Genomic DNA, 24,291 nt, shown 5'->3' with positions numbered 1-24,291 from the left:
CACCACTGTCAACATCAATGATGGCTAGAGGTACTTTGACCGGTGACCGTGGCTAAGCTTAAAAGGATGATAAATAGTTAAATCATGCTGTAGCTTTTAACTATGCTTTTAACAACCCTTACATGCAGATTATTGCACATAACCTCTGACGGTAGCACTTATCTTCCGCCGTAGATTGAAGACCCATCTCTTCAGGCTACATCTTAACTGTCCCTTCTAAAGACCTCTTCATCCCCACTACCCCCCAGTACAAGTTTCTCTCCTGTAAATAAAAAATGTATCTTATGATGACTAATGCATAGATGATTCACTTACTTCGTCAAATGTATTTGACGTAGGTCGCTTTGGATAAAGCGATAAATGTAAATGTAAATGTAAACTTATCAAGGCAAGAATGCTTTGAGGAGAATACAGTGACAATGGACTAGGTATAGGTTCACTGAAAAGTGGGACTTGGAGGTGAGACAAAGCTACAACAGCACAAAAAGAAACCTAAGTACTACCTGGTAAACAGGTGTACTAGATATGCAGAATTGTGCTATCTCCTAGTTATGTAGATTTACTGTTCTCTCTCCTAGTTACATAGGTTTACTGTTCTCTCTCCTAGTTACATAGATGTACTGTTCTCTCTCCTAGTTACATAGGTTTACTGTTCTCTCTCCTAGTTACGTAGATGTACTGTTCTCTCTCCTAGTTACATAGGTTTACTGTTCTCTCTCCTAGTTACATAGATGTACTGTTCTCTCTCCTAGTTACATAGATGTACTGTTCTCTCTCCTAGTTACGTAGATTTACTGTTCTCTCTCCTAGTTACGTAGATTTACTGTTCTCTCTCCTAGTTACGTAGGTTCCCTTAAGCTCATGTTACAGGTTAAGAGAATTGAGACGCAGCATCAGACTCATAATAGTGTGTGCACCCACCAGGTAGTCACAACGCTATATCTTTAGTTACTATCTTATCTATCTGATTATGTCTGCTGGAGCCTTAAGAGACAGGGCAAAGCTCCTCATCATAAAACGACTGTATACAGTTCACATGCAAACGTCCTCTCGAGGGGATCTCGGGCATGCTTTGAATGATGCCTTGGTTATGAATGAGATGAAACAGGATTGGTCACAGCAGCAGCAAGATTTCTCCAGGGGGGTGACATTACATCATCACTTGAGATATCCTAAACACACTGCAGACAGGGTACTATAGCAGCCAGCCTTTGCCTCTGTTTGGGCAATACATTACAGAGGGACATGAGGTCATCTGAGCCCTGTCAGACCACTGAGGGTGGTGTGTGTGTGTGTGTGTGTGTGTGTGTGTGTGTGTGTGTGTGTGTGTGTGTGTGTGTGTGTGTGTGTGTGTGTGTATGTGTGAGATGTGTGTGTGAGATGTGTGACAGAGCAAAAGAGAGAGAGAGTTATTGTTTTTTGTTAAATTGGTGGGAGTGTTTGCCATTGAGATGAGGGATGTTGGTTGAACTGAGGTCTAGTCCAATCCAACCAGGGGAGTAATCCTGCTGAGAGATTTTGAAGGCAGCTATACCATGTAGCCATGTGGAGAACTGCAGCTAGCGCCTAAAAGCATGTTTCTCCATTGAAACCAATGTAAACGTCATCCTCCATATGGCAAAATAAGACTGCGATTTTGGTTTCTATTATTTCCTAATATTATTTGTAGTCTTCTCCCTGGGACCGATTTTTCATAGCCCACAAGCCACATAAGAAGCATATTTGTTTTGTTTTTGCTGAATTGAGGTAAAGGTCACAAGAATACACCAACAAATTTCAATCAACCAGATGCAGGTCAGACAAACACTGAAAACTGCATCTGTGTTGGTACAAAGGGCTGTGGTGCCAACAATCAGATGTCGCTGTGAATGCTATTGTGCCCACAAACAGCATTTTCTGGCTTCACTGCGACAATCCCATCTCTCATAGGAAATGAGTTACAGTATATATATATGTGTGTGTGTGTGTGTATATATATATATATATATATATATATATATATATATATATATATATATATATATATATATATATATACACACACACACACACTCTTTCAGCATGATAATGCACCATGTCACAAAGCAAAAGTCGTCTCAAACTGATTTCAATGATAATGAGTTCAGTGTTCTTCAGTGGCCTTCCCGGTCACGAGAGATTCACAGCTTGAAATTGCAACTGAAAAATCTGTAGGAATTGTGTGATGCAATCATGTCATCATGGACCAGAATCTCAAAGGAATGTTTCCAACATCTTGTGGAATCAATGCCATGAAGAATTGAGGCTGTTTGTTTTGAGAGCAAAGGGAGGCCCTACCCAGTATTAGTACAGTGTTCCTAAAAAGTGCTCAGTGAGTGTGTGTGTGTATATATATACATATAAGGTGTCCATTTATAATAACATCATCATTAACACACTGTGATCAAATAATAAGGAAGGCGGAATTTAAATGTGCTGTATATGTTGTTGAAATTGGCTTGCAGTGCAGCAAAACATAATATTATACAGGAATTCTACTATGCTTGTAATTTTGGAAGGCAAATATTTTGATTTGACAATGGCATACCTCTTACAATCAATTGTCATTTCAAGCAGTAGCCATCTGACAGTTCTATGTCATTGAAGTAAAAATGCAATTTATGAGAGACAAGAAAAACCGTATTACTACATGGCAAGACATGGACTAAGAATGAGTAAATAAAACTTCAGCCAGGGAAAGATGAGAGTGGTCTGTGTGGAATATGTATGGGCTGCTCCTTACCTCTGGTCAACGAACAATTTTTACCCTCTAATGGCTAAGGTTAGGACGGTGGTACTGGTCCTTCAATTTATTGTGGTGGAAATGTTCCACTTTCTTTTCACATTCAAGTTTGGTAATAGTATTCAGTACAACAAACATTTGAGACTTTCAACCAACATAACAAAAAAGTAACAAAAAAGCAGCTACAGAGCTAACCAACTCTCTCTATAAATGGCATTAGGGTATGCAATTAAGAATTCATAACTGCATGTATAGGCATTACACATTTAAATTGATAAATATGTAATGCGCGTGCAACATTGCGTTCATTGTATCATATTGCCCGTTTCCAGTTACAATAGTCTGATGTGTTCGAGCAATACAATTTTTGTACATTAGTTTTGTGACAACATGTGCTAAATTGCAGCACGGCTATTAGGCTATCGTTAGGTCGATTTAATCTATGTATTATGAACACGTAAAACACGCATCCTCTCATCTGCTGCTGGTTTCTGAACTTGAACAAAAATATTAAACTTTCCTTACCTGCGGGCTCTGCGCCTCGGTTTTTGGGTTCGAGCAGCGCCCTGGGTTGCTATGGACTCTCATATTCCGTCGGAATCTTTTCAAGGATTAAAAACATCCGGCAGTGAGCAGTTAGTACCATGGGTGCGGGTAAATGTGATTCCATGGCGCGCAAGGCGAAGTGCGGTTGAACAGATGAGTCGCAGGCAGTGAACTACATCGGGGAGTTGCTATGCAGCAGGTAAGTAGAACTACCCGCCTTGCTAATGACAGAAGGGTAGACTAGATCGCCCCCATGTGGTTTCAACAAGGAGAAACGTATGTTACTCTCTTCGAGACACTTCACTGTAGATTTCTTGAATTAGGCTTTCTTTCTATGTACAATTGTGTACAAGTTGTGCAATTATGTAAAAATAACATAACTGCAGTGCGAATTAGTGTTGGTATGGTTTAATTGATCTATAAGCAAATCTTGCTGACAAACATTGAGTGCAAATTTGTCACGTGAAAGATATATGTGGCTGATACAAATCACAAAATTGGGATTATATCACCCATTATAAGTAATGAGTATAATAGGCCTATAATTTCATTATTATAATGTGTAACGGTAACGGATTAAGTTTTTAAGGAGCTTTACCCAATCTTGGTGGGCGAAAAGGATGCTATAGTGAAATGGGTTGTGATTTCTTTGAACGAAATATCAAAATGTCTCAATTTTTAAATTGCATTTTTACAGGCTGTGCGCAGCGACTGTCATTTTGACACTTCCTTATAGTCATAGTGAAACCTGCTTCCTCGTCCAAAACATTATTTGGAGAGTTGTCTTTGTCTTGCATGATGATACAATTTGCAGATGATCCCCTGGGGTAGCCACCATAGCCACTCATGTTACAAAACAAGATCATATCCTGCTAAAACAGTCAACTAAATTCTCTCTCGGGGAAGTTGGTCCGAGTTTATGACAGATGACAAGTGCATATGTATGTTTGCATCATCGTGCTCTCTGTCCTTTTTACATACACACACACGCACACGCACACGCACACACACACACACACACACACACACACACACACACACACACACACACACACACACACACACACACACACTCACTCACTCACTCACTCCCACTGTTTCATAATAATACTAATTTTCTTAAAAATAGAGCAGGGAAAACACAAGAAAAATACAAAGTAAGATAAACTAACTCAACAAAATCATAACAGCAACATAGGCCCAACAAATGTCTCTTAAACATAGTTTTTTTGCATAACATTCCCAGGCCGATATTGACAACCTACCAGGATAGTGACACTCAGTGCTCAGTAACTCCAGCTACTACTAACATTCTCAATTCCCTTCCCATAACACATCTATATTTTAATCTATTTGGACCATAAACCATTTGTTATGAAAATACAATGAAGGTCGTAATGAATGTGTTTTAACCTCCATTCATTTGTTATGAATGCAAAATTCAAAGAAAGTGTTACTGTTTTGTTTTTCTCAAATAGCCTCTATTTCTCAGATTTGCTCATATGCAGTGGAGTGTTTCATTTTGGTTTGAGGAGGGCCAATATAATTAACTAGTGGCTACATTTATTTTCTTTCTTTTTGGGTGTTTATAGAAGCACTTTGAGTTGCTTTGTACGTATGAAAGTGATGTACAATTGAAGATGATCATTGTATCATTACTATTATCACTACACTGATTGCATCATAGCTTCCCTGCTAGAGGATGCAGTCTGCAAAATGCAGACTCACAAAGCACAAAGTCATACACCTGACGAATTGGGGGTGGGACTACAAGTCAGGAAGCACTTTACTGAATACTTTCAGCTACCGTCGAGATAATGTGTGTTCTCTGAGCTCAAATAAGGTCCATCTAGCTCAATTAAGACTTCCGGTTTCGCTTTTCGCCGTTTTCGCGGCTTCAAAATAAAAGCGCGATTTAAAACATGAATGGAAAGTGACGGGATCACAGGATTTTCGCTGAAATAATATAGACGTTTTATGTCCATGCACCAACCTCACCAAGTCAATTTCCTGTATGTGAAAATATACTTGGCCAAATAAAAGAATTCTGATTCTGAAAGATTTCAATTCATCTCTGGTACCACTCTACTCGGCAACATTTCTAGAATATAGATCAGGTGAGTTTGAGTTTAAAGTCAAGCAATATTATACCAAATCTTATATGGTGATGATTGATATATATTTGTTAAGATTAGCATATTGTTTGTGTTTCCGTGATCCCTATTTATCATGTTTAAATGCTAAATAAAGTTGAATTTGGGCTCTCTTATTTTGAAGAAATCCTAATTTACATTGACCAGAAGTAGGTATGCGGAGTTCCACTATTCGAGCTCTGAGAACATAGATGTCGAGATCACACAATGAGATAGGAGTAATAAGATAGTCCGGTGTAAATGCCGGGGCAAGTTATCCGAGCTGTCAGAATATGTAAATAATACATGAATTTGGCTTCAAAACATGCGTGAATCCGTGGTATCGAATGCTTTAGTTGGACTATCAACCTTTCTGTTGACCGAAGATGTGGGAAAGGTGGCTTCTCATTGTAGAAATTGCACGACAGGGCATCTTGCCTAAATAGTTCTGGATTATGTCGAAATTACCGGGAACGGCGGGGGTGTCGGTACTAGGGGACAAGTCACTGGAGTTTTACCGAGATCCGGTGACTTTTTGCGAACAGCGCATTGAAAAACATCGTACAAGGATATTTCAATCCAGACTGCTGAATAAACCCACAACCTTCGTCTGTTCGGTTCAAGGAATGAGAGAACTACTTTGCGGTATGATGTTGTGGTGTGTGTGTGTGTGTGTGTGTGTGTGTGTGTGTGTGTGTGCGTGCGTGCGTGCGAGAGAGAGAGAGAGAGAGAGAGAGAGAGAGAGAGAGAGAGAGAGAGAGAGAGAGAGAGAGAGAGAGAGAGAGAGAGAGAGAGAGAGAGAGAGAGAGAGAGAGAGAGAGAGAGAGAGAGAGAGAGAGAGAGTGTGTGTGTGTGTGTGTGTGTGTCTGTGTGTGTACTTTTGCGTTGAGTTAAACGAATATGTCCTTATAATACAGATAATTAAAGAGTCAGCTCAGTGCACAATTACATTTGGCATGTAAGTTTCTCTAATAGATAGACCAATCCCGTTTTAAGAATGTAATGTTGGGTTCAATGCTATTTTCAAGGCTTTAGATATGATATGATTTGATTAATGGTAATTCATCCATGGACTAGACCATGTCATGAGATACACCCGTGACGTTGCCCACGGGGCCGGGTGTGGAGTGTGACCCTTTCGTTGTTTGATGGATCGGCCCAAATCCCACTCCCACATGGAATAGGTCATTATTTCTCCAACTCATAGTTGCATGAGTGGATGGAATAACAGTTGATTAACCATATGTTGTTGAGACCTCACAAGAATCGCGATTAAGCGGGGCCTAAATGCGCGTCTAACCAGGTTAAAACTTAATGGGGGGGTCTAATTTGACGAGTTGAGAAAGCCTAATATTCGTTAATCATTTGCTGCAAGTTGTAAAGTCGTAAGATGGTTAATCACAGTTTGAATACGCCTCTTATCTTAGATAAACTACTTATATTTACTTACTTTACTTATCTTTACCTACTTTTTGTGTCATTTCTATTTTTTCTAGGTGCAAGAACAATGACACACACACACACACACACACACACATATATAAATTGAGGCAAAGAAGGCCTTAGAAGTATACTTTGATGGAAAAGTCGTCATCATGATGTATTTCAGATAAGTCATCTGTATTCCTGAAAGACCCAACTGACGTAATGCACCACATGTACGGAGACAACATTGTGACATCTAATGGTAAGGTGATGTCCCAATACTACTTCCCCACTTGTGCAAATTGCATGTTTTGTGCATTATGTTAGGCCTTCATAGCTGCACCACTTCCTCTGGCCTCAACAAAAGTATCTTTTGCCATACAGATTTATGATATGTGACGCAGAGCTGTTTTAATGACGTATTATTCCTTTATTCCTTTATTTATTCATCAATTCTTGTTAACCATATGCCTGAGGGAACCAGAAGTTGAGAAAGAATAGCCATTTACTTTTAGACCAGTAGACGGCGCCATTGTACAGTGTTTCTATCCATCAAGAGCAGCAATTGACCAATCGGTTTAAATTAATGACAAATAGACATTGATTCTTAAAGAGATATAACTTATAAATGCCTCATGAACTTAGTTCTACTGTTGCCCCATCAGAACCCACAATATAAGTGTGTTTTACTAATTATAAACAAACACTGTATAGTTTCAAAACATGGTTAGAACTATAATTTTGATCTCATGGATGGTCAGTCCTTGTATCCATAGCTCCGTCTATGAATTTGAGAGTGGTTACATTTCTCCCAGCCCCATCCCTCAGCTGTTTACCAAAGAAAGTGGCAGGGAGACCACTTTGTTCTTGTTTGAATTCCAGATTGCCCCTTTAAGGGACCCAATCTAACAACCCCTTTATTAGGTGAAGTAGGAAATCACAAAGACTCTACAATAGAAGCATTATATGTATCACTTAATTTTGGCTCATATGACGTCATTACTCAAGTGTATGTTAAACATCAAAGGACGGAGATCACTTTGCCTATTATGTCTGTTACATTTACTTAGAACCAAATAAAAGTAGTATATGTTTTGCCAAATTATAACTTGGAAGGCTGTTTTGAATCCTCACTTATCTGTAGAGTTATGTACAGTCTCTGAAGCACCATAATGCTGTGCTTTGTATTGTCTCTGCACCATTTTATATTGTGTTGGTCATTCAGTGTTATGTTGACAGATAGCACCATAAAGGTGTGTAGCATTGTATTCTATAAGTACCATAATGTTGTATTCTGTGCTGTCCACTCAGGTGAGGAGGCGTGCCTTCTGCGTCTGTCTCTCACCAACCTCTTCACAGGGAAGTGTCTGGCCTCCTGTTCTGATTTCATCAATAGGTAAAAAGAAGCTTTATAATAAACTCACATATAACTGGTCAATTCACTGTGGTTGCTCAACAACAAGGCTCTTCATTGGACATCACAAGTGCTATACTGTAGTATTTATCTCTGCATTAAGGGTGGAATCCTAACTTGAGATGCATGCACGCAACTCCTTGGCTGCTTTTTGGCTGCCGCTTTTTGTCTTGAAAACTTGTTATTTCTTGCTTTCCTCCTATTTACATTCTGAAGTAGTAATAATAGGTGATTTTAATCTTCACTGGTTATAAAATCAAATACCTGTGCAATGGCTTACAACTATCACAGTTAATCTCAAAACCAACACGGCCTAACTTCATCCAGATAAATCCACCCTGCTAGACATCTTTAAACAAACAGGCCTTATAAATATATATCCAGTGGTGTTTTTTCAGTGATCACTCTCCAATAGCCTGTGTTAGAGATGAAAGGATAAAAAAATCTGCTCCACACTTCATTACAAAATATTTTAGCAAGCAAGGTTTTTTACATGATCTTTATTGGTCAAATCTTTCTCTTATCAGCTGCATACCTGACCCCGATTTGGCTCAAGCACATTTCTCATCTATATTTACATCTCTGGCAGACAACCATGCCCCCTTTAAACACCTTAGAGTTAAGAATAGAATAATCTAATCCTTGGTATTCCACAGAAAAAAGCTAGAAAAACAGACTCAATAGCTGATTGGCTGATTTCAGACAACTGAGAAATAGATAGTCCCTCATCAATTAAGAAAGCTAAATCAAGCTACTTCCTAAGTGCTATCCTGCTGGTTTCTGCTGGTGATTCTAAAACATTTTGGAAAACAATTAATGCCCTGAAGCATGGAAATTCCTCTTCATCCCTACCTAAAGAAGTTTTGTCAGACTCTGGCCTCATTACAGAGAAAATTTAAATAAGTTATGCCTTTAACCAGCATTTGATCTCAGCAGGCTTTTTATTGGAGAGAAAAGGTGGTTTGGCTGACCCTGGTCAGATGGTCGACTGTGCTCCCATCTCCCAGCCCCCAGTTGGCTCGATGGGAGATCAGTCAACTACTAGCGAATCTTTGTTTTCATTTCAACCATTTTCTACTTGTGATGTACTATATGCCCTGCTTAAAATGGATGTAAAAAATCCACTGGGGCTGATCTGCTTGGTCCAGGCCTATTGCAGCTTTCGGCTCCCCTGATTGCGGATCCATTGACTCATATTTTTACATATTTTCACTATCCCCAAGGTTTGGAAGGCAACCCATGTGCTCCCTCTCCATAAATGTGGTGACCCCTCCGACCTAGATAACTAGTGCCCAATATCCAAGCTACCAGCCTTTCCAAAGTATTAGAGTCCCTGGTCAACTCTCAGCTAAGAACCTTTTTATCTTCTCATTCTATTCTAAATGTGCGCCAATCTGATTTCAGACCTGGTCATAGCACAGTCTCAGCAGCTACACTTGTCTTAAATGATGTGTTAAGTTGCCGAGATCAGAAAAAACATTGTGCTGCCTTATTTATAGATCTCTCCAAGGCATTGGATACGGTCGACCATTACAAAAGGTGCAAAAGGGTGCAAAAGAGGCCTGCAAAAGAGACCTTGCTCCCAGTCTGTTTCCACAGTATGAATAAAGGTTAAATAAAAAATAAATAAAACAAATTTCCCCTTGACATCAATGCAAGATTTACATGAATGTTGGAGCTACGCAGGATTCCATCCTAAATATTTATAAGAGGAATATGTTATTTTGTAATAATGGCTTGCCAACATAGAACATAAATGTAATTGGTGGGTAACACAAGTCTTACAGTCGATGGATAGAAATTAAAAATCTGTTATATCACCACATATACACTATGTAATTTTTAATTTTAGGAAAGTATCCAATCAATTTTCATGAAGGGTATTAATACAGTATAAAATTATGTCTTTTTTCTTTCCCATACAGTGTGTGTGAGCGCTGCTTAAAGGACATGTCTGCAGGGTATAGTGGTTTTACACACACACACTCACTCACACACTCACTCACTCTCGCTCTCTCACTCTCTCACTCTCTCACACACACAAAATACTGTTTTGGTTGTGTTTAAAAAGAGATTATAAAGGGTTGAAGTTGGGGTGCACATTATGATATGCATTTGTTGCTGCAGTTAAGCTCACTATTATGATTAATAAAATAACTAGAAAAAATTTGCTACAGTCAATAAACTATGTATAACCCCTTCAGAAAGTCAACCATAATGTAAAGTTTTACTCCTGTTTTCCCACATGTTCACTTACAGTAGGCTATGTGTGTTGTTGAGCAGGGAGTCAGTCTACCCGTTGTTTAAGCGTCTGGGCACAGAGATGGTACTTGGCCTATTCCTCAACGTGAGTCCTGAGGAGACACCAGAGCAGTTTGAAGAGATCACAGGGCTCTGCACTCTACACTGGCACGGTGAGCTCAGCCACTCTAAACATACAGTATTTTCTTTTTACAGTACTTTTTTGAAGGCATACATTCTCTCTCATAAAAGAAGGCGGACAGGCTAGTTTACAAGCAAAAGGAGAGAGAAATAGAGACGGAAATGCAGACAAGATGTTGAAGGGGGCGGGGGCGGGGGGTAGAGGTAGGCACAGTAGTTAACAAGCAAACTGTTGCTAAGAATGTCAAAACAAACATTCCACGAAATACGCTCACAGAAGGCCACATTTTATGTCTTTATTTTGGTCAATGTACCATACTGAGAGATTTTGGGCAATGTCAAGTTGGAAATAGGGTTAGGAAAATGGGTTAGCGTCTGCTAAATGTCAAAAATGTAAAATGAGTCAAGGTGTTAATTATCAACTGAGTAAGGGCCTGTTCACACTACACCTAATTCTGAAAATGCATCAGCGTTGCTTTACTATGGGGCTTTTGAGAGCCTGGCACGCTCTGATGTCATAGGGTCACTTTTTGGAATGCCATTCAGGAAGTGCCAAAGTTAAAAACAGTCCAACTTGTGATTGAGCTTCGTGTGGCGTCTCGCTCCAAAATAGCGCAGTGTGAATGCCTGCTAAATCTACCTTCGGAAGGGGGATGTGACTGTGGTATGTTCTGTTCTGTACTACTGTAGATAAAAGAGTTGGGGTCAATTCCATCTAAATGACAGTCAACTCATGAATGTAATTGCACTGCTATGGAGCAATTCCATGTCTTATGAAACTGAAATTGAAAGAGGAATTGAAATGGCAATGATCTCAACTCTGGTAGAAGAACATCTCACATACAGGACAGTTACTTGTCTCATTTCAAACAGTGCTTCAATTGGCTATAGGACAGGATAGCTCATTTATGGCCTATTTTGGCAGTTGGTGTTCAAAATACATTTGGAAAGTAGACAATCACATTCCAGAATGCTTTTTTGGGGGGGCTCCAGCCATTCTCTGAACAAAATGAACAAAGGTTGGGTTGCAAGATACAACTTGTTTCAGGATGATCATGTGACCTCTCATCTTCTTGTCCCTTTCCATACAGGGATAATCTCTGCTCCGGTCAGTTTGAAAGTGCCCCTGTGGTCCTCAGGCTTCTGCACGGCGCTGGAGGCCAAAGACAAACTCATGGACATCATTAAAGACAAGCTGGAGACTGAGAGACAGGGGTGAGGTGTTTCCACACACACACACACACACACACACACACACACACACACACACACACACACACACACACACACACACACAAACACACACATACTCATACTCACTCACTAATTGTTTGTTTCTCTATCTATCTATCACCCCCTCTCTTTGTTCAGGTTTGTTGGTTCTCTCCGTGCCCTCCCTCTCCCTGATGATAGTAGTGCCTCCCAGCACCTTCTGCTATTCATCTCTGCTCTGATCCCCAAAGCACTGGCATCCATTCTTACCTCCTTCACTCTGGCTCTAAGTGGACCAGGCAAGGTGAGACATACTTCCTACATCCTGGTACTTAGTGGACCAGGTGAGACACACCTCTTTCACTCGGGACATACCTCCTACATCATGGTACTCAATGTGTAGAAGACCCTCCCCGGAAGATTTTTTCTCCCTTCTGGAAGGTCCCAAAAGGCCATTATTAGCTAGTACAGATGGCTTGATACTAGGTGCTGAGTAGACTTGCATCCTAATGGGAAACGGATCACAAAAAACGTAACTTAACTTAACTTAACTTAACTCGATCTGTTGATGTGCTCTCATCAGGAGGAGATACGGCGTCGTGCAAGAGAAGATCCTGAGTACCTCCACCATGTCCTCCTGGAGGTCCAACGACTATGGCCTCCCTTCATTGGTGGAAGGAGAATAGCCAATCAGGTGAGTCTACCCCATTGCTCTTTACCTTGGTTGGTCAAATGTCTTCCTTGATTCCTCTCGTCCTCTATTCTCTCCTCCTTCTCAATACTCATTGGAGGAGATTGTCTGGAGTTCCTCCCCTCAGATCGTCTCCCCCAATATGTTTTGAGAAGGAGGTGAGGAGAGAGGATGTGAAGTTTGGCACTTGGCTCATTCATGATCTGAGCTCTAGAGGGTGTTGCATACTTGCAAATACACCTCAAAAAAAGCCTGAAAGCAGAGGGAGCAAATTGCATCTTTCCCAGCTCCATGATAGCCAAATTGATATCTCTTCAGTCACAAGGACTTTCCTTAGAAGTGTTTACAGAATCTATTGTAATATACCACCAGATAAACACTGGGGGATTATAAATGCATGCAAGCCATCATCATATTTTTTTTTGCTTTATCTTTTTGGGCTTTAACACTGTGCTGATATGGAGAACCAGCCTCTTTAACCTCTACTGAGGGCAGGACTGCAGGATATGAACACATACTGTGCCCTCCATAAGGACTGGAAAGAGGACACATTTTGTCTTTTAGCTTGATACTCAGTTTGGATTTGAATTCAAACAATTACCAGTAGAGATTCTAAGCTTTTAATTCAGTGGGGGTTTTTTTCAGATTGGGTTCACCATTTAGAAAATAAATTTCTTAAACATACCCCCCCTATTTCAGGGCTCCAAAAGTATTGGAAAAAATCATAGAATGTCTAAAAAAAGTATGCTGGGTATATCCTCTGGTGATACTCTGCCAGTCCTGTACTGCAGCCATCTTCAGTTGTTTGTTTTGAGGTCCTTTTGCCTAAAATCTTATCATCAGGAAATGAAATGGATGTTCAATTGGATTTAAATTTGAAGATTGACTTGGCCAGTCAAGAACATTCTGCTTTTTGGCCCTGAAAAACTCCCTAGTTGCTATGGCAATATGTTTTTGACTTAGTATATGATGAAGCGCCATCCAATGTATTTGGAGGCATTTGCTTGTACTCAAGCAAGACACTATGTTTGTGTACACTTCACAATACATTCTGCTGCTGCAATCAGCAGTAACATCATCAATTAAGACAAGTTAGCTAGTTCTTGTGGCAGCTATACATGCCCAACCAAACACCCCCTCCACCATGTTTCACAGATGAGCTGGTATGCTATAAATCGTGGTCACAAGACACGTTTTCACAAGTCACGTTTTCCAGACCTCTGCAGGCCTTTTAGGTACTTTTTACCAAACTGTAACCTGACCATCCTTTTAGAGGATAACTAGTGGTTTGCACCTTGCACTAAAGCCAATGTAGTTCAGCTTGTGACGTATTCTGCAGATGGTAGTCTCTGACACATTCACGCCTACCTCCGTGAATGGAGAGTGTTTGTGATCTGTGGGACAGTTTTCTTTTTTTTCTTTTTTAAAATTTAATTATGGTGAGCAGTCATCCACTGTAGAAGTCTTCCTTGGACTACCAGCCTGTTTGTGATTGCTGAGCTCACCAGTGCTTTCTTTATTTTTTTAATGATGTAAGTCTAAGGTTTTTGCTATATTTCAGATTTTTCTGATATTTCAGCCTCATAATGGCATTGACGTCTCTTTGGTCCTCATATTGACAGACACCAATAGCAGACTCCAAAGGCAAATGAAAAGCCTCAAATCAATACTAGACATTGACAACTCTGTTATGCCTGCACAAATGATGAGGGAACACATCCGACTAACCAGAAACACCTATCAAGCCAATATTCCAATACTTTTGGGTTGTAATTTCTAAATGGTGAAACCAATCATTGAATCATCAAAGAAAACATTGAATTAAAGCTGAGAATCTCTATTTTAACCTCATAGTAATTGTTTGATTTCAAATCTAAACCGTTGGAATATAGAGCTAAAAGATGACAAAATGCTTCCCCTTTCCAATACTTATGGAGGGCACTGTAGGTGGTGTCTCTCTGTCAGGATGTCCACATATTAGCAGGAATACATTTTGTGGTGAAAGTATGTCCTGAATTTATATTTTCCACGAATACTAACTGCATAAACAGTCCAGACAGGAACAGATAGATTAGATTAGATCATTTTTTAATTCAACTGCCACCTACGCCATGGCATTAAAATGCACATACAATAACATGAACTCAACTTATATAGCAAGGTAGTATATGCTTAACTTGAGTATTGATGGTAGAGCCAGGGTAGAGTAGAGTCAGTTTGTCAGTTTTCCCTTATCTCATTGTGTGGAAGCACTGATAAAGAGTGCTACTTATCAAAACAAGCCTCCTTCCTCCCTCTCGATGTTTACAACCTAGCACACACATTTGAAATACGCAGAATTCCCTAACTCAGATATTGAACACTGCATCATTGATTTCTAGGTAATAATAGAGCTGTCGGCCAATAGCATCTCGGCTTACTTCATTCCTCAGCTGCTCATTGGTCACTCTGGGCGTGAAACTGGTTCGGCTCCTGTCATCCATCTTGGATCTGTGTGACCTCATGTCTCTTTATGCAACAACACCCAGTGAGAGGAATAGATTTTTCCCATATTGATTGACCCTCTCTCTCGCCTCAGGCTGTTGTTTGTGGAGTGAGTGGAAAAAGTAGTAGTCTCCATTTGCAATGGCGTACATTATACACTCACAAGCTATCTTTTATCAGTAAAAAAAAAACTCAGTCAGTTTGAATGGGTCTTCGCTCCACACAGTAAGCCTGATGCACTTCCTGTGTCCTGGATAGAGTTTGACCTTTGACCTCCTGGACATGCTGGTAATAAAGAAGTGGCTTGGGATTTAAACCAGCTGGCAACACTTTCAACACGACTGTTGAACAACTGTTGAAATGAATCAGACCATAACAGGTGATAATATCATGGAGGTTTATTTAAATACCTCATGAATATGAATCCATGCAGAGTAAGCTGTCAGTGTGAGAGTACCGGAGAGGAGAGGGAAAGGGAGAGAGGGGAGGGGAGAGGAGAGGAGAGGAGAGGGAAAAGGAGAAAGAGGAGAGGAGGGGAGGGGAGAGCAGAGGAGAAGGATGAGAAAGAGGGGGAGTGGGAGAGGAGGGGAGGGGAGGGGAGGAGAGGAAAAGGAGACATAAGCCTAGAGGAGAGTGAGAAGAGGGGAGGAGAAGGAGAGAGCAGAGCAAGAGAGGAGGGGAAGGAGAGTAGAAGTGGAGAAGGCGAGGAGAGGAGAGGGGCTCTGTCTGAAGCCTTAGAGCCCAAAGAATATCTGAAAATAGTCTTATCCTGAATTAATAAACATTGCAATATGTACTGTATTTGATGTTCTCCATGATCTCCAGGGTTATTGGAGAGGAACATTTTCTTAGTCAGTTAGGCAGCTTCTTCCCACCCCAGCAGTGGTCAGTGAACCATGCTGGGGCACAGTCACACATGTGGAGGCATTGAGGGAAAGAATTTTAAGGGTCATGTTTGGCTGTTCAGGAGTGTTGAGTCACCGTGGTAACAGAAAGGTGTGTGTTGAATATTCATGATGGGGGAGCCACCTTGTCCCCTCCCCTTCCCATTCGGCTTGTGCATGAATAATGCATCCACATAGGTACACGTGAAATCACACACACACACACACACACACACACACGCGCACACACACACACACACACACACACACACACACACACACACACTGATGTAGGCATTGCGTGAGGGGGAGGAGGCTTATCATAGCTGGATCAATCCTCTCCCTGAGACACGGTAGCTCATCTACAACAATAACAAGGAGAGAGAGAGAAGTGACAGCAGAGAGAGAGAGAGAGTAGAGAGAGAGAGAAAGAGAGACATACAGTAGAGAGAGAGAGAGAGAGATACATAGAGAGAGAATGGAGAGAGAGAGAGAGAGAGAGAGATACAGTAGAGAGAGAATGGGGGAGAGAGAGAGAGATACATAGAGAGAGAGAGAGAGAGATACAGTAGAGAGAGAATGGGGGGAGAGAGAGAGAGATACATAGAGAGAGAGAGAGAGAGAGAGAGAGAGAGAGATACAGTAGAGACAGAGAGAGCACTTCTTCTACCAACATCCCCCGCCAGGTCTCAGAGCTGCGAGGCTTCACCTGACATCATTAAGATTCCAGAGCTGTCGGAAAGTCTGGAGTAATCCTGTCAGCCGGAACAGGGAGTGTGCCGCAGCATTCTGAGCATGTCCCCTTGGCACTCTGTAGTGGCATATTAACTCTGCCAGGTCAGGGAGTACGGAGGACTGAGACTCTGCTATTGTGATACGAATAGATTAGATTAGACAACCTGACAACTCAGTGAGGATATTCATTGTTTTGCATTAGAGACTCCATGTACACATACAAAACACAGCCATTTAAAAAACAGACATGCCATACACAGCAGGGAGACCTCCTGTTTACAACAACAGAATTCAAATGTGCCAACGCTTCCATTACGTGTGCAGTCCCAGCCAATCTGAATCCTGTTATTGTTGACATCCGTAAGCAGGAAGTAGCTGTTGGCGTATATGATGTTGTCATATCGCTGAATCTACCCTTTATTATGAAACCCACTTCACTTCATATCAGCCTCATATCATACGTGCCAGCTACTGGATGTGTTTGTTTATTTTCCGAAGCAGCACTCTCTGCCCAGAGCACCCAGCAAACCACCATGTGGGTCCATATGCTCCCTGCTAATGGGTTTCTACATAAAAACATCAGCATCTGCTCCTCTCTCTCTCTCTTTCTCTCTTCCTGCCAGGATATAGGCCTATACCTCTCATCTAGCCCTCTCTTTCCCTGCCAGGGTGAATGAATGAATGAGGGAGTGATTGGGTGGATACGTGAATGAATGAATGAATGAATTATTTTTTACCCATCCTGTAAGGGATGAATAGACACAGATTTTCACAATAAATCGTAAAACACCAAAAATACACAGCAGGCTACAGTACTTCCATTAGGTCCTCTCTCTACTCAGCAGGGTGTGTCTGAGAATAAGTAAGGCTCCAATTTGCTTCCACAAAAATGGTGCTGCACTTCCTTAAAAAAAAAGATTGAACTGAGACCTGGGGTGGTCCAGTGGTCTAGCACCATGACCAACAGTGCACACGTATGCCCATGTCAGCATGGGTTTGAATCTGGCCCATGCCCTGCTGACATGCCCTCTCCTCCTTATTTTCCTGTCTCTATCCAATGAAGTTGAAAAGAGAAGGAAATGAGGAGAGAGGAGGCAAGGAATAGAGGAAAGACTCTCTCGCTCAACTCAGCTGTTTGACTGCTTTTGTCCCTGTCTTCTCTCCGTAGGACACCACACTGGGAGGCTACCACGTTCCCAAGGGCTACGCCGCCATTTACATCAGCCACGCCATCCACCGCGACCCGGAAGTGTTCGACCAGCCAGAACACTTCCTGCCAGACAGGTGGAGCGGAAGGTGAGGGGAAGTGACATCAAAGCCCAGCATTACACTAAAATGGAGAGTGGGAATTTTGCCTTTCACTATTTGTCCAATAATAAAGAGTATTTGAAGGGATAGTTCACCCACAAATAATAATTTCTTAATCTATCACATACCTACGTTTGTTGACCTGTAGTGACACCATATGCGAGGTCATTTCATTTGCCAGAACATACTAGAATGTTAGCATAGCTTCAGCAAGCAGTTTTATGGATTCTCAATCTACTGTAGCCGTACACATGATTCAGCGTGACATCATTATTTTCACAAATATAGATAATTGAGTGCCAGTTTATTGAAAATGTATCAGAAATTACCAAATAATGATTTGGTCACATTTACAAAAAGGTATACACGGCTTCGAGACTTCTTCTTCGAGAAAATGTATACACTGGTCTCTCTCTCTCCCTGGCCCCCCTCCTCTCTTTCTCTCTTTTCCTCTACCTGGTCCTCCCCCCTCTCTCTGTCTCTGGTCTCTCTCTTTCTGGTCTCGGAGGTTGTTTTTCCCTCGTACCAGCCGTAACCTCTGACCTCTGCCTTCTCCTGGTCACTTCACAAACACCTGGGCTCCGGTTTAAAAATAACCCACTCTTGTGCTGTTACATATTCTTCGCTCGCTCCCTCTCTTTACTCGAGTTGAGTTGCACTTCTGAAATTCAATTGAAGTATAGCAAAGGAAGATGTTTTATGTGCAGCCAGGTGAGGTGGAAAACTCAACAGGGAATTACATCAGAACCTTACCTCAAATGTGAAGCTGTAAGAAACGGTGAATGTACAATGTGATAGGACATTCATTCAGTGGTCACATTATTGACAATCAATTGATTCTCAGTCCTGTTTAGTTTCTTTGGATTGACAATTATTTTTTCGTTATGAATATTGTTTTATCCAATACTGTATCTTGTAGAAATGTGATGGATGTATATCCATCTGCACTAGTTATTCCTTTGGGACACAACCTGTCTTAATGTAAGGATTTGATGCTCTTGTTGTTATTGTACGTTGAGTTCAGGGTATTCAGGGTTGTTGTCCAAATAGCCAGGAAATATGATGAAATTCAAGCAAATAAGTGAGAAAATTGCCTTTTTACAGACTAAGAAGTAATATGTAAGAATGATTAACAACTACAACGTCCATAGTGCTTTGCACCTCCCAGTCAGCATGTCTAAGCTAAGATGCACATGAGTAAACACAAGAAACGATAAACTCACTCCTCCCTAAAGCTCCTTAGTTTAAAAAAAAACAAAAAAAACAGGTGATTACCCCAAAATACGTCACTCGAGGTAAAATCCTCAAACTAACAATACCCAGCTTTTGATCTACAGAACATTTGGAAGTTATTTTATATGCCCACATGTTCGTTAGGTGATCTGGACAACGATTTTGAGGTAAAAAAAACAAAACATTGGTGAAGTATCCCTTTAAGCCACATTTTGTGGGAGAGTCTCTGAGATAATGTTGCTTAGAGATCTGGTCTGTCCGAGCTCACGTTTCTCTTGCTCGAGATTCACACGTGTCACTTGAATCATTGAGCAGGTTTCCCATTGACATCAATGCAAGGATTACTTGAATGTCGGAGTACCGCATTCGTGGAATCACTCAGAAAGGGAAGAGAGAAAGAAGGGGGGAACAGAGACAGAAAGAGCTTCCTAGAGAGGATGATGAAAGGGAGGAAGGATGGCGAGAGAGAGAATAATGGATGATAAAACAGATGGAGAGAGAAATGGTAAGAAAGAAAGAGAAAGAGAGAGAGAGAGAATAACAAAAGGAGGGGGGGAGAGTCTCGCTGACGTCTCCTCGTCAGTCAGAGACCACAGCTGCCTGATGCCTGGAGCTGCGGGGCGTGATGATGCTGCAGGACCTGGACGGCCCTCTACGAGGTCAGCGGTGGCGGTGGCGGTGGCGGTGGGCTTCCTGTTCCTGCTTCGCCAGCTGTGACTCTGGACTGGGATTAAACCACGGGGGGGAATATGGACCACAGGGATGGTAGGCTGGGGTGGTGTGTAGTGGAAGGGGGGTGGGGGGTGGGGGGGGATCAGACCATGGGGGGGGGGGGGGGGGGGGGGGGGACGACGACATAGTAGAGAGAGCAGGGCAAGAAGGCATGGAGGGTGGGGTGTGATAAGGGTTAGTGATTAGGGCGAGACGACGACGGAGGGGTAGCAGGGTAAGGACGGTGAATGCCAAAACGGGTTTGTTTTAGGCCTCTACTATATATAATTGAAGAGTGAGTGAGTGCTTTTCCCTTCCTGTAGGAGGGTAGTGCCATATTTTATTTCTATGGGTAAGCCAACTCCCCCCCAACCCCCCCCACTCCCCCCCCCCCCCCTTCCCTAGGGTAAATAAAGCGCCCATCTGCCTGTGGAGGGGGTGAGAGCGGGAACAGGAAGAGAAGGTTTTAGCACTCCTCTGGTGATTAGCCATGGGCATGCTCTGGCTGCCGCAGGATGGAAAATGTGAGTAGGAAAGGAACGCACCCAGTCATAACTCTTCGTGGTGCTCCTCTTTACGAAGCCACAGTTGACTCAAGACTTCCCTCTGTAGTGTTGCTGATAAGTCTCATGCATTACATATCGAATGCGAATACAAGTGACAGTCAGTATTCTTTTTTCTAGGATCGTAACGAGACGGGAAACTGAGGTAGGCTGAGGTATCCCCCCAAATATAAACAGCAGACAAATCTAATTCATTTTTTGTTTCTATATCATTGAGTTGATTATTTATTCCACCTGCTAGTGATGGTACGATAAGAACACATTTGTCGTGTGTCTGTGTGTGTGTGTGTGTGTGTGTGTGTGTGTGTGTGTGTGTGTGTGTGTGTGTGTGTGTGTGTGTGTGTGTGTGTGTGTGCGCGTGCGCGTGTGCGTGTGCGTGTGCGTGTGTGTGTGTGGCTGGGTTGCGTAGGAGGCAGTGCCCTGTGAGGATGTGCCGCACAACCAAAGGGAGGAAGAGGATGAGATGAATGGCCTCTCTTAGCTTGCTGAGCCCCCCGAGGCGAACCAGAAGCCCACCCATAAAAGGTTGCAGAGAGGGGAAGCTTAGAGTGCCGTGTCACATTAAGAATAGAGAGACATTCATCGAGAGGGGAATGCATCAGAAAAAAAAAATATTCATAGCAAAATTATGCATTTTTCATAAATGGAAAAAGCACTGCACAAGATGGAAGGGAGGAGTATTTAGATAAGGGAAGGGGTATTTAGACGGAAGGGAGGAGCATTTAGATAAGGCAACGGGTATTTAGATGGAAGGGAGGGGTATTTAGTCCTGCTTTAATCCGGTGGGGTAGTCGAGTCCTGGTTTTAATACCATTGAAAGCGGTTTCTATCCAGTTCGGGAGGAGTGAGCATCATCATGTGTCAGGGAAACCACCTTAGAGTAACTGGTGGCCCGCTGGTCCAGCCTGCTACCTTATTAGCCTCAGTATGACTCATCAAGTCATGAATTAGATTGACTGTTCTCCTGTAACAACCACTTGCTCCACATATAGCAGAGAAGGCAATCCATATACTGGGCTAAATGTGTAGGTTAAGTGATTTAATGCTTTAAAGCATGATGGTTATTGCACCATATTAGGTCTGGGTGCCATTCTCCAGTCACTCAAGAATTGTGATTATGTACTCAAGGTGTCCTGGTGTTATGGTGATATACAGTAGTCGAGGTAATGGCTATCGATGTGTGATAATGGATGCATGTTAATTGTGTTATTGATTCAAATAATTGCATGTCATTGATCTTTTTTGCTAAATCGGTGGCCATCAATGAATTAGACCACACGATGAAGAACGTTCAGTGAAGAGTGCTGTATTAGTCCAAACAAAGTGTTTTCTGAAAGCCTTTACTTGTTTATTTCACGTTTGGTTTGTTTACAAGGATATGCACATGGTTGGCACTCTTAGAAAACGTAGCATGTGCACGTTTTCAAATGCTCAGCGTGGCCAGCAGGGGCAGCAACACGCAAAAATGCTGGACCTTTAAATCCATAAATGCTGTTTTCCCCTATCTATGTGTACAGTATGTGTATGATGTTCATTAGAGCTCATTACAGGAATCATCATGCATTACACATGGACTTTTATCTACTGTGATTTTAGAACTGCAGCAATCCTGCTTGTCTGGGTTACCTGCCTTTTTTTGCTGGTTGCAATTCCTCCTCTCGTGTTTCTCTCTCTCTCTCTCTCTCTCTTATCTCTTATCTCTTATCTCTTATCTCTTATCTCTACTCTCTCTGGTGACTCCAGTCTTTCATTCATCTCTCACTTTCATTTGTTTTCATTCATGCTGGCTCGTGTTACTGAGCACTCCCTTATAAGGCTGAGCTGCACATCTATGAAGGAACCAGTGACTGCCCTCCCCCCCCCCCCCCCTCTCTCTCTCTCCCCCTCTCCCTCTCTCAGGAGACAGGCAGTAGGTAGCTGTTGCTATGGAAACTGGTCACCTGACCCCTTTCTTTACCAATGGGGATTCCCCAATATTTACATGGCTTATGTCTGCAGTTCTATGCCGTGCACATTAGCCATATGAAGCGTGTATGTACTATGTATGTCTGAATCCCTGTAGGTCTGTGCATAATTTACCCGCTGTGTGTGTGTGGGTGTGTGGTGTGTGTGTGTGTGTGTGTGTGTGTGTGTGTGTGTGTGTGTGTGTGTGTGTGTGTGTGTGTGTGTGTGTGTGTTGGTAGAGAGTGTGTGAGTTGGGAGGGCGGGAACGGCTGTTCTCTCCCATGGTGCTTTCGGGAGGGTGATGATTCAAGAATGAGTCAGAGAAGTCCCCATGCCCCACCCTTGCCTCTTGCATGTCAAATGGAAGCAGGGAAGTGGATGGGGGAGGGGAGGTGCAGCTGCTGGGTAGTGAAGGGCACAGAAAATTAGGGACTCCTCATCTCCCAGACTGATGACCTCTCCTCGAATGACCTATCAGATTTCGGAAGGGACAGGATCAATAACCCCGTGTTTGTTTGTGTGTGTGTGTGTGTGTGTGTGTGTGTGTGTGTGTGTGTGTGTGTGTGTGTGTGTGTGTGTGTGTGTGTGTGTGTGTGTGTGTGTGTGTGTGTGTGTGTGTGTGTGTGTGTGTGTGTGTGTGTGTGTGTGTGTGTGTGTGTGTGTGTGTGTGTGTGTGTGTGTGAGCCAGGCATTTTTCTAGAAAGAGGCATCAGATTTGAGAATGAGACTCAGGGTCAATGGCAATGTCAGCACGTGTGTCTGTATGTCTGTGTGCTGGAGCAGTATAGCCGCTTTAAAGTGGCAGTAGGCAAGTTTTAATCATTCAAATATTGCCAAAATGACCCTGGTTTATCCTGGTGATTGGGCAGTGAAATTGACTGGCAGAAAATCATCACCTGAGATCATCTCTATTCCATTTGTTGGTTGGTTTGTTTTGGTTTGAATAAGAAGGTTACTGTTTTCCACAATCCTGCCTTCTGCCACTTTAAGCATTGCTAATGACTTGCACTTGAATATACACTTAACACTTTATTAGGAACACTATAGTAATACTGGGTAGGGCCTCCCTTTGCTCTCAAAACAGCATCAGTTCTTCGTGGCATTGATTCCACAAGATGTTGGAAACATTCCTTTGGGATTCTGGTCCATGATGACATGATTGCATCACGCAATTCCGGCAGATTTTTCAGGTGCACTTTCAAGCTGTGAATCTCCCGTTCTACCACATCCCAAAGGTGTTCTATTGGATTCAGATCTGGTGACTGGGAAGGCCACTGAAGAACACTGAACTCATTGTCATGTTCATGAAACCAGTTTGAGACAACTTTTGCTTTGTGACATGGTGCATTATCATGCTGGAAGTAGCCATTAGAAGATGGGTAAATTGTGGCCATGAAGGGATGCACATGGTCAGCAACAATACTTAAATAGGCTGTGGCATTCAAGCGATGATTGATTGGTATTAACTGGCCATAGACTGATAAATGGTAGTTTATAGATAGCCAGTAAATCTGTATTAAACATTATTATTCCTCATCCCACTCCTAGTGCAGTAAACTTGACTGACTGATTTGCCATACAGCAAATCCTGTGGGATAAGAACCCCCAAATTAACACATTCACTTGGTTATGTCCACAAAACACTGTAACTAGCCATATTAGCATTTAGAACTCATTCAGTAAGATGACTTGCAGCTGTGGAAACCTCAGCTATACACGGCAACATTGGGACTCTGAGGGAGGCTGGCCCAAGTATGAAAATAGCTAGGCTTGAAAAGGTGGATGACACTGAGGTGTGTCGCTGTATTTCGTTCACACCAGGATGTATCTAACAGGCTTCATGCAGCCGCAAACAGTATTGCTTCC

The 24,291-nt window shown here is 42.1% G+C and overlaps 1 protein-coding gene across 5 annotated transcripts in view; it reads left to right on the top strand.

The window, feature by feature from the left end:
- The first annotated feature begins 5,695 nt into the window (after positions 1 to 5,695).
- LOC310804830 (putative cytochrome P450 120) overlaps positions 5,696 to 24,291 on the top strand; it is a 30,109-nt gene continuing 11,513 nt past the window's right edge. For 4 of the 5 annotated variants that reach the window (XR_014554220.1, XR_014554221.1, XR_014554222.1 and 1 more), the window contains exons 1-9: positions 5,696 to 6,084; positions 7,049 to 7,126; positions 8,176 to 8,260; positions 10,204 to 10,239; positions 10,541 to 10,692; positions 11,752 to 11,875; positions 12,032 to 12,176; positions 12,456 to 12,566; positions 17,835 to 17,962. Coding sequence is in view for 2 of the 5 variants with exons in the window: in XM_083670187.1 (XP_083526313.1) it covers positions 5,895 to 6,084; positions 7,049 to 7,126; positions 8,176 to 8,260; positions 10,204 to 10,239; positions 10,541 to 10,692; positions 11,752 to 11,875; positions 12,032 to 12,176; positions 12,456 to 12,566; positions 17,835 to 17,962 (1,049 nt within the window). In the remaining 3 variants the exon portion in view is untranslated. The remainder of the gene's footprint in view (positions 6,085 to 7,048; positions 7,127 to 8,175; positions 8,261 to 10,203; positions 10,240 to 10,540; positions 10,693 to 11,751; positions 11,876 to 12,031; positions 12,177 to 12,455; positions 12,567 to 17,834; positions 17,963 to 24,291) is intronic. The other variant, XM_083670188.1, reaches the window with a different exon arrangement.

Source organism: Argentina silus, assembly GCF_951799395.1.
Source record: "Argentina silus genome assembly, chromosome: 5".
Lineage (NCBI taxonomy): Eukaryota > Metazoa > Chordata > Actinopteri > Argentiniformes > Argentinidae > Argentina > Argentina silus.
This window is presented reverse-complemented; position numbering and strand designations above follow the sequence as displayed.